The 10875-nt window shown below is 42.6% G+C and overlaps 1 protein-coding gene across 3 annotated transcripts in view; it reads right to left on the reverse strand.

Moving 5' to 3' along the window:
* Positions 1–10875, reverse strand: part of Pcca (propionyl-CoA carboxylase subunit alpha) — a 378979-nt gene that overhangs the window by 143997 nt on the left and 224107 nt on the right. For all 3 annotated transcript variants that reach the window (XR_009381162.1, XM_059273166.1, XM_059273165.1), the window contains exon 19: positions 5591–5693. Coding sequence is in view for 2 of the 3 variants with exons in the window: in XM_059273166.1 (XP_059129149.1) it covers positions 5591–5693 (103 nt within the window). In the remaining variant the exon portion in view is untranslated. The remainder of the gene's footprint in view (positions 1–5590; positions 5694–10875) is intronic.

Raw genomic sequence — 10875 nt, forward strand, 5'->3', positions numbered from 1 at the left:
GTAAGCAACATAAGTCTCTGTGTTTACTTGGTTGGGTCTGAGCGGCTGTGGGACTGGCAGGTGAGAGAGATTTGTCCTGATTGTGGGCCAGGCAGGAAAACTCAAGCTACAAATGGCGCCCAACGGGTTGGCAAGAGTTTCCACCTAAAACCTGAGAAAAAAGATTATAAAACGGAGCTAAAAACAGTTCCTAGTTGTCTCTTTCATGTTGGTGGCAACTTGCGTGTTTGAGCTACTATGGTGGGTTCCTAGACCTGCAGTATGGTGGGAATGAGGCCTCTGAAAGTGGCACATTAAGCTGCGTGGTGGATTTAGCCTTTGCTAGTACAAAACAAAAAAAGAGGTTTCTGGGCTACACGCTGCTTTGATAGAAGCATAGACCCACTATTTCTAAGAGTTGATGGCTCCCAGAGCTGGCGGAAAACGTACCACCGCCATGTTGGGAAGCTGAGGTGGGTGGAGCCAGCAGCTATAGTGCCATTTCAGTCTTAGAAGGCTACAGTTTAAAGCAATACATTCACTATAAGACTGATTCAGATGGAATAGTTTACAATGTGTATAAAAATGTACGTAGGCTTCAAAGAGAGAGAAAAAGAATACATAGTTATATAAACAAATAGTTTTTAAAAATAAAGTCTTTAAAGAAACATTAAAGGTAATAAGCCACGTAAAGATGGCTCTCACACAGAGAATCGGGATTATGTTGTCTTTGATATTCGTATCTAAAGAAAAACATTTGATTATAAAAGCTGTTGAGTTATGCCAAAATGTATACTTTAAAGGTACCTTGACTTCAAAATTTGGATATAATGACATGTTGCTTTGGAAAGGAGACTCTGCTTTTGTTTCCACAGAAAGCCAGAGGCTATGGATTTGTTTCAGATTAAGATACATCAGGTTTGACCAGCCAAGACCCCCTGAAAGGTCTCCGATGACACCATGGCCCAGATGATCCAACATCCAGAACCATTTCAAGGCAACTGGCTCAGACAATACAGCCTCATGAACTATTCCATAATCCTAAAATTTTCTTTGTGTCCCCATAAGATACAGCGCCCTCCTCCAGCAGGAAGTAGTAAGAGAAGCTACGCCCAAATTCCCAAATTATATGTAATTTTACTACGTTAAGGTTAAAACTTTCCTTTTTGAAAAAAAAGAAAAGGGGAAGTGCTGTGGGTATCGTTCTGGAAAATTCTAGCTACAGTGGGGGGAAACTTAGGAATCCAGAATATTATTATACATGAACTCAGCTGAGTGTCCTCACCTTGGAGCTCAATGTTGTGGAAGACTGGCTAGCATCTCCACCATGTGTGTTCAGGGGTCTCACACTCCTAGTCAACTCTATTTTTCATCCTGGCGGCTGAATTCACAGTTGCCGTTACTAATCCCAGACTTTGATCTGAGAGCCTGTCTTCATATGAACACCAAAGTGAGTTGCTGAGTATAGTTTCTACTTGTGCTATGCACACATAGCACATACTCATGAACTTTCACCAAATACCTCTAAAACACTTCACCTTACATAGTTGAAAATTTGTACTCGTACAACAGTAACTGCTCACCCCTCCCCACCCCACCATCTTTTTTAAAACTTCATTTGGTTGATTTTATTTTATAAAAAAAAAAAAATTTTTTTGAGACAAGATCCCAAAGCCCAGGCTGGCATCAGAGTCCTAATCTTTCTACCTCCACCCCACAAGGGCTGGCAGTAAAGGCGGGCACCACCAGGTCTGGACCCTCCTTTCATTTCTTCCAGGGCTTGGCAACCACCACTCAACTTTGTGTCTCTATAACATTTGACTGCTCTAGGGACTTCATGTTTGTGGGTCCCATGGCATGTGTCCTCTGAGTGACTTACTTCACTTGGCATAGTGTCTTCAAGGTCCCTCTTCTAGCATACATCAGAATGTCCTTCCTTTTTAAAACTGGGTAATTCCCACTTGTGTGGAGGTCCCACATTTTGCCTGTCCACTGACTCATTAGTAGATATTGGGTAGTTTCATTTCTGCTACTGTGAATAATGCTGCTATGAGCACATGTAGCTAAAGTTTTCCTGCCTGGCCCACAGTCAGGGCAAATCTCTCTCACCTGCCAGTCCCACAGCAGGTCAGACCCGACCAAGTAAACACAGAGACTTATATTGGTTACAAACTGTATGGCCATGGCAGGCTTCTTGCTAACTGTTCTTACAGCTTAAATTAATCCATTTCTATAAATCTATACCTTGCCACATGGCTCGTGGCTTATCGGCATCTTCACATGCTGTTTCTCATCGTGGCGGCTGGCAGTGTCTCTCTAACTCAGCCTTCCACTTCCCAGCTTTATTCTCCTCCTTGTCCCGCCTACACTTCCTGCCTAGCCAATGGCCAATCAGTGTTTTATTTATTGACTAATTAGCAACACATTTGCCATACAGAACATCCCACAGCAAGCACATGTGTGCAAAAATGTTTTGAGGATTTGCTTCCAAGTGTCCTATTGATCATACGGTGTGGCTTCTTATTGTTTAGAAGTCCTGTATCATTTCCCATAGTGGCTATGGCACTCATGCCAACAGAGATCAAGGGTTTCCATGCTCCTACCCTGCCTAACACTTGTCTTTTCCTGTTTCCTTGCCAACACCCTCCTGAAGCCTTAACTAATTATTCTTTACCAATAAAAAATCAGGAATCAGATATCAGAGTAAGAGCCTGAAAGATCAGAGAAGCAGGGAGCAGCCACCAGTCACCTCCAACCTCTTCTGCTCTTTCCTCGAAAGGGGCCCAGATCCTCTTTCAACCCCACCTTACTACTTCCTGTCTCCTATCTGTCTACAGTCCTCAAAACCTCTATGGTTAATTTTAGTCAGCTAGTGGCTAGCTCTGCCCTCTGACTCCAACAACAAACTTTATTTGTCAGAACACAGTTAAAATATCACAGAACAGTCCCACGGATGGGGGAGGTGCCTCAGCGTACTAGTCACTCAACTTGCCATTTCTCTCATGATGGTGATACTTAGCATTTTCTTGTGCTTCTTGGGCACTTGATTTCTGTTTTTAAGAAGTATCTATTCATGTCCAGTCCCCATTTTTTTCAATGTGATATATATATAGATATATAGATATATATATAGATATATATATATATATATATATATATATATATATAGTGTTTTCATGGGTGCACATGCTCACTGTGATGGTTTGAAGAAGAATGGGCCCCATAGGCACATATACTTTCATGCTTAATCACCAGGGAGTAGCACCATTTGAAAGGATTAAAAAGATTAGAAAATGTGGTCTTATTGGAGAAAGTATGTCACTGGGGTGGGCTTTGAGATTTCAAAAGCCTATGCCAGGCCCAATATGTGTCTGTCCCCTCCTTCCCCCCCGAGATCATGATGTACAACTTGCCTTCATGCCACAATGCTCCCACCATGATGGTAATGGACTAAACCTCTGAAATTGTAAGAAAGCTCCCAATTAAATGTTTTCCTTTATAAGAGTTACTTGGTCATGGTGTCTCTTCTCACCAATAGAAGACTAAGACACTCACACATATACAAAGAGGCCAGAGGATGATGTCAGGTGCTCCTCTATCACTGTCTGCCTTATTCCCTTGAGACAGGCTCTCACTGAAACTGGAGCCGGGCTAGAAGCCAGCAAGTGCTAGGGATCCTCCTGCCTCCGCGTCCTACAGCACTGAGGTTACAGGCAAGGTTACACAGCCTTGCCCAGCTCTTTTCACATGGATGTGAGGGATCTGAAGAATTCAGTTCCTCACACTTGGGAAACAAGAATTCTTACCCACGTGCCATCTCCCCAGGCCTGTTGCTTTGCATTTTTGACACAGTGTCTCCCTATGCAGCTTAGCTAGCAATTAGTTCATCATGTAGTCCAGGGTGGTCTGAAACTTGCAATCTTGGGGTGGCACTGAATCTATATACCATTATGAGTAGTGTTGACATTGTAATCATATTAATACTTCTAAATTCCTCTCATAGTTTTACATCCAGTTTAATATATTTAGCACTAGTTTACATTTTTCTGTGTACAAATCAAATGTATCGTGTGTGTGTGTGTGTGTGTGTGTGTGTGTGTGTGTGTGTGTGTGTGTACTTTCCTGTTGCTCCTTTTCACTGTTGTAGAGCCAACACACACTGAGTATATACAAGGACACATGACAATTTCAGAACAACTGCTACCCCTGGGGTGGCTGTGGGGGAGGCGGGCAGGAGCAGAAGGAGGCTGCAAGAAGATTAGCTGCATCTACAGATTTTTCCCCTTTTAGTAGGAAGTCTGTACCCACTGTGCTCTCTCCATTTGAAATCTTCAAAGTTTAAAATGCCAGAAAAATTGTAAACTCTAAAACTATGGATTCTCTGAGCTGTACTGAAAGCTAAACAAACATGACTTTGCTCATACTTTCTCTGAAGTCGATAAGCCAAACCTGCCCTGTCACCTTTAGGCTAATTTTGTTCTAGCTATGGCAAGAAACCAAGGAAACAACCACAGTTCTCTCAGTGAGAGGAGAAAGGATGCCATACTCTACAAGCCTTCACACCAGTATGCTGTGGGATGTATGGCAAATGTGTTGCTGATTAATCAATAAAACACTGATTGGCCGTTGGCTAGGCAGGAAGTATAGGCGGGGCAAGGAGGAGAATAAAGCTGGGAAGTGGAAAGCTGAGTTAGAGAGACACTGCCAGCCGCCATGATGTGAAACAGCCTGTGAAGATGCCGGTAAGCCACGAGCCACGTGGCAAGGTATAGATTTATAGAAATGGATTAATTTAAGCTATAAGAACAGTTAACAAGAAGCCTGCCACGGCCATACAGTTTGTAACCAATATAAGTCTCTGTGTTTACTTGGTTGGGTCTGAGTGGCTGTGGGACTGGCGGGTGTTAGAGATTTGTCCTGACTGTGGGCCAGGCAGGAAAACTTTAGCTACACCAGTATGCCTAACTGACCCTGCATGGGCAGCCTGAAACAGCTCAGTCCACCTCTACATGTGGAAGTTGAGGGGCACCACAGGAACCCAAGCTACTTTCTAAGGATGACACATCCTACAGCATCCAAGTGAAAAAACGAGGAAATAGGTTTTTATGTCACATGCCAAGGTGGGTCTTTCCAAGACGATTTAATGCACTCATTTCAAAGTGTTTTCCTCATGAGATAAAAGGTAAGGCAGGAGAGGATTTTACAGGAAAAACAATCTAAAGACAGTGCATGAACAGTCAGATTAGGGGTCGTGAGTTTCTAAAATGAAATTGCAAACAAACACGGAGTTTGGGCTCATAGGAATAATCTTGACAGGGTGTGGCTTAGATACACTCCATGCCAGATCATGAGGAGTTCTGACACGAAGGCAAACCTATAATTTTTCAGTGGGTACTGAAGAAAAATTAATCAGGAAGTAGTTTAGAATATGGCTAAATCTAGGAATGGTTCCCTAATTAGCATAAGAGGACAAAAAAGTCCCATTTAAATTCAGTTCATAAAGACAAACACGGAGCTAGGCTGGAGGCTGTGAAGAGACACTGGAGAGGATAAACAGGCTCTGAGTTTGCCTAGATAATTCAAGACTACCAAGTAAACAAGCCAAACTCACGGCAAAAGTCGACCCACTGTTTGACGCCACGACAGTGTGATCTTCATCATGTAACTTTATGGAGAGCTCCCACTTAGCCGCATCTGTTCTAACAACTGGCACTCTGAAGCAAAAAGAAAGCAAAAGAGTTAATTATATATTACACTCTATCAATAAACTAATTTCCTTTCACATTAGTGGAGTAGAAGAGTCAAAGAACACACTCACGTTTCATTTTACTAATCCCACCCTTAGAAAAACAGCTTTCAGCTATAAATTGGGGAGATTTTAAGAATCAGACACTCCAATGACAGCAGCCCTCCTATTGTAATTGTGGCACCGTCACCTCATCAAAGAGCCTTTGTGGTATCTGAATGTCATTGGCCCGCATAATCTCATAGGGAGTGGCACTATTAGGAAGTGTGGCTTTGGTGGAGTGGGTGTGGCCTTGTTGGAGGAAGTGCATCACTGTCTGGCTGGCTTTGAGGTTTCCTATGCTCAGGATACCGCCCAGGTTCTTAGTTGACTTCCTGTTGCCTGTAAGATGTAGACTCCCACCTACTACTCCAGCACCACATCTGCCTGCATGTTGCCATGCTCCCTATCATGATGATAATGGACTGAACCTCGGAAACTGTAAGCGAGACCCTTCAATGAAATATTTTCCTTTTAAGAGTTGCCGTGGTCAAGGTATCTCCTCATAGCAATAGAACACTGACTAAGATAGACATCATCCATGCTCCATGTTATGAACTTGAATTGTGTAACTGTGACAGCCCTTCACAAATTAATCTTTCTTAAGCAGTATTATTTTTTGCTAACTATCCAAGGTATTTTTAAATAAAGTAAAATAAACAATGTGACAAGTGTGTTAAGTTTCCAAGAAAAAAAAATGAATTAGTCAGCATAATTTGGCATAGAAATTTGTAGCTGATTTACCCTTGTAGTCAATACAACTAAAATTGCAGTAAAGAATGGAGGAGGTGAAATCTCTCAATGAGTAAAGGTGCTTCCTACAGGCCTGAGGACCTGAATTAAATCCCTGAAATCCACATAACAGTTGAAGAAGAGAATTGACTCCAAGGTTATCCTCCGACCTCCCCACCTACACACATACACATGCACACACATGCTGTGGGATGTTCTGTATGGCAAATGTGTTGCTGATTGGTCAATAAATAAATCACTGATTGGCCAGTGGCCAGGCAGGAAGTATAGGTAGGACAAGGAGGAGAATAAAGCTGGGAAGTGGAAGGCTGAGTCACAGACACTGCCAGCCGCCACGATGACAAACAGCATGTGAAGATGCTGATAAGCCTCGAGCCATGTGGCAAGGTATAGATTAAAGGAAATGGATTAATTTAAGCTGTAAGAACAGTTAGCAAGAAGCCTGCCACGGCCATACAGTTTGTAACCAATATAAGTCTCTGTGTTTACTTGGTCAGGTCTGAGCGGCTGTGGGACTGGCAGGTGAGAGAGATTTGCCCTGACTGTGGGCCAGGCAGGAAAACTCTAGCTACACACACAGGCACATACATACACACAATGATAATAAAATAAAGTTTATTTCTTTAAAAAGAATGAATCACAATATCTTATTCACTTGTAAACAATACAGAACGTTCCTCCATGGTGCCAACTGCAAACAAACCTACCTTAGCACATCAGTGAGACTGAAACCATAAGGACAGACACTAAGTTACATTAAACCTCAAGACCTACAAGTTCACAAACACTGGCATACTATCATTGAACACCAAGAGAAGCCAGCATGGTTTCCATCTTGCACACAGCCTATGTCTTCTGTCTTCTCTAGTCTTGGCTTTCTGGTAAGCCTGGAATCCACAGAAGGCTGCCAGAGCTCCACAAAGCTAGACTTGTCATACAAACATACAGTTGGTGTTACATGGGGCAGAAAAAGTAGGTCAAGCTTCCAGGAAAAAAAATATAAAAGTCCCCACATTTTGTTTTAAAAAGTAATGACTTCAAAATTAACCCTAGTGTCACACATTTATAGTCTTCATATCTTTAAAGCATTTTTAACGCTAGCACTTTTTAGTATCGAGGCTCTAGCTCTAGCCATGGATCTAAATTTAATGTTGCAGGTTATATTTTCATTCAAGCCTCTCAAATTTCAAAAGAACTGTGTTACCTGGTATTTAAAAAAAAAAAAAAAAAAAAGCATAGCCATAACAGCCTTGACTCTCAAGTCTCCTCTAGTTACGGGACCTGGTGAAGGGAGATTAGCAGGTGAGAGGATGTTTGTACTGACAGTCAACTCCATCTGCTTAATGATGACTGTCTCAAATCCTACAGAAGAATTCTGTAGGTCCTGTTAGGCGACCTAAAGAGAATTGTTTCAGAGGCCAGAGCTGTGGTGATATTTTATTTGTGCTGAAATGTGATTTTATTTGTATGTTAATAAAGTTGCCTGGAGATCAGAGCTAAGAGCAAGCCATTAAGCAGAAGTCTGGTAGCGGTAGCACATGCCCTTAATCCGATCACATGGCAGGCAAAGTCTCTGTGTGGTCAAGGACACAGCCAGCATGGTGACACATGCCTTTAACCCAGTATCAACCAGAGAGACCTGGAGGTCTGTATAGACAGGAGGTGACAAGGAAGTCATGTGGTTGGGTTTACAACCAATGAGAAGACAGAACAGAAAGGCAATAAAAAGACAGGACACAGGAAGAAGGTCTCTCTCTCAGGGGAAGGATGGTAGCGAGTGGTAAGATAAGGTGGTCTTAGCTCTTGCCTGCTCCTCGATCTCTGGGCTTTTAACTCTTTATTTGGCTCTGTGTTTCTTATTTAATAAGACTATTTAGAATTTCATCTACACAGAGCTTCATACAGAGAATAAATAAGATTTCCTAAGGACAAGGATAGGAGAGAAAGGGGGGAGGGAGGAAAGAAAGGTAATGATTAAGCAGGCAGGAGAGTGCTCTGTGTGCCATAGCCTCACTCTAGCACCTGCATTTCACAGGGAAAAGTCACATCCATGTCTCCCCCACTGGACTGTAGGTCTCAAGAAGGAGTACTATCATTCCTTATTTTTATTTATTGACTTATTTTTCCTAGTGCTGGGATGGAACCCATGGTTCTGTGCCTACTAAGCAAGAATCCTACCACTGAGCTACAGCCCAGCCCATTCCTGGGGGAGGACCTGAGGAGCCACACAAATACAGCAGCTACAATGCCCAGGGCAGAGGGCAGTCTGTAGTTCCAAGAGCTCCCTGGGGTTGTCTCCTTGCTAGGCTACATTCCTAGCTCATCCTCCTCTCAGGTCAGCTCCTCTCAATACCACTATGTCACGTGGCTTTCCCACATCTTTCTTTGATAATAAAACTACATTCTTCCTGATTAAGACAGTTCTCTGGTATTCTACTTCACACCAAGTGAATTTTTAATTGAGCTTCTTACCATTCAGGTCCTTAAAAGGAAAGCCCCAATTTTTTGTAGCTTCCCTTTTTTCTAATTACTCTGGCATGTGTCGGATTGAACCAGCTCCTCTAATTAAGGAACAAACAGGAGGCAGAGGACCAAGCACAGCAGCTATGAACCAGACTCTGCTGACCCACAGAAGTGTGGTGAGCTCTGCCTAGATTTCTGACCTTGAGCAAATCGACAGGATGCATTTCCTTCATAAAACAATAAAATAACAATGGTATCTGCGCTGATAGACACACACACAGAGGATTAAATGAAAGTATGCAAAGGTAACATAATTAGCCCCATCTCCAGGCCTCTCCTCTTGTTTTGGCCCATGACTGAAATCCTTCCATTACAGCAGCTTTGGCTTCCCTCTCCTCTGTCTCAAATTTTCCAAGGGGATTACCACCCTCATACCTGCCTCAGTGATAATGTAATTGTACTGCCTTCCTTCCACTTAACCAGTACTATACGCTGTAGTATTTCCAAAAATTCAGCGGCAGTCAATGAGAGCGAAGGCCCTTTCCAGTGAGGCAGCCACCCTTTGCCTGCAGAGGAGGTGGGAAGTTGCTGATCCTAATGTCTTGTTCTAGCCTAGGACACTTTTTCCCACAGAAAACTATCTGGCAGATGGTGTCGAGACGGAGCTCTCTCTCCTTGGGACCCAGCCATTATTTATTTTTCCACTGCTTTATTTTGATCCACATCTGTTTCATATACGTTGTAGCTTGCCCCAGGAGAGACCTTATGGAAGAACACAGGCTTCTGGAAGAAAGTCCAGAGCTCCTTCTCTCCTCAGTGATGCACTTGAGAACCCACAGAAACAGGCAGGTTATGGGAACCTCACTCCTGGAGTGGCACTTTCTTAACAATGTCATCTAAGGTGCTCTGTTAAGAGAATGGAGGAAGGCAGTTCCACTGAGAAGCAAAACCTCCAGGTGCCAAGAAGGGCAGAAAGCAGGACTCCCCAAGCAGGGTTAATACTAGGGTTTACCTAGCTTTACATGGCTTCAAATGTAGTTTGATTTTTTTTCTGTGAATAAAATAGATGATGTGGGCATTTATGCCAGTTACTGAGCCATACAATATTGCACCAGAGAAGACACAGATACAAACCTGGAGGAATGTGGACTCTGGTTCTAAGAATTTCTAAGAGAACAATAACAATAGTTTTTTTTTTTTTTTTGGAAACACCAATTTCAATTCAAAAAGCATGAACGTGATAGTAATAACTACCTAAAATTATATTTTAAATTAAAAAAAAGAATTGTACCTGTTGATACAAATCCAAATAGATCAAAATGGTCTATGAAGTTCAGGGTAGAACATTTGCCTAGCAGACACCAGGCCCTGGGTATCATTCAGCAAAGAGTGAAAAGAGCCAAGGTAAAATAGTTACAAACCCTCCTCAAAAGTGAGGAGCTGCTCCACACAGTCACCCCAATGATAATACACAGGGCTCGGCTTCCCCTTCGTGAAAGACATTTCTGTGGAAAGGGCTGCCGTCAGTCCAAGGTTCACTTTGTATGACTTAATCTGCACATTCACACCTGAAATCACCAAACCAGTAACGAGGGACTAACATACCAGCAGCTCACAACAAATCACAGCTCCTCCCAGGCCTGTCCACTCCCCTTAGCAGCCAGTGAGCCAGAATCAATCTGCTCAATAAAACCCAACTTTTTATATCTTACAGGGAAAAAGTGACTGCTGATTTTCACTAATTTCAAATCTAATATACATAACTTACCAAACTACTGCAAACACATAAATGACAATGATATAAATGCCTGGCTACTAACAGAAACATCTCACATTTCACACAGACTTCAAGCTAGGGCGGTGGCCATTCAAAAGTATACTGCAGACACTGAAGA

This window comes from Peromyscus eremicus, chromosome 9 (genome assembly GCF_949786415.1).
Source record: "Peromyscus eremicus chromosome 9, PerEre_H2_v1, whole genome shotgun sequence".
NCBI lineage: Eukaryota > Metazoa > Chordata > Mammalia > Rodentia > Cricetidae > Peromyscus > Peromyscus eremicus.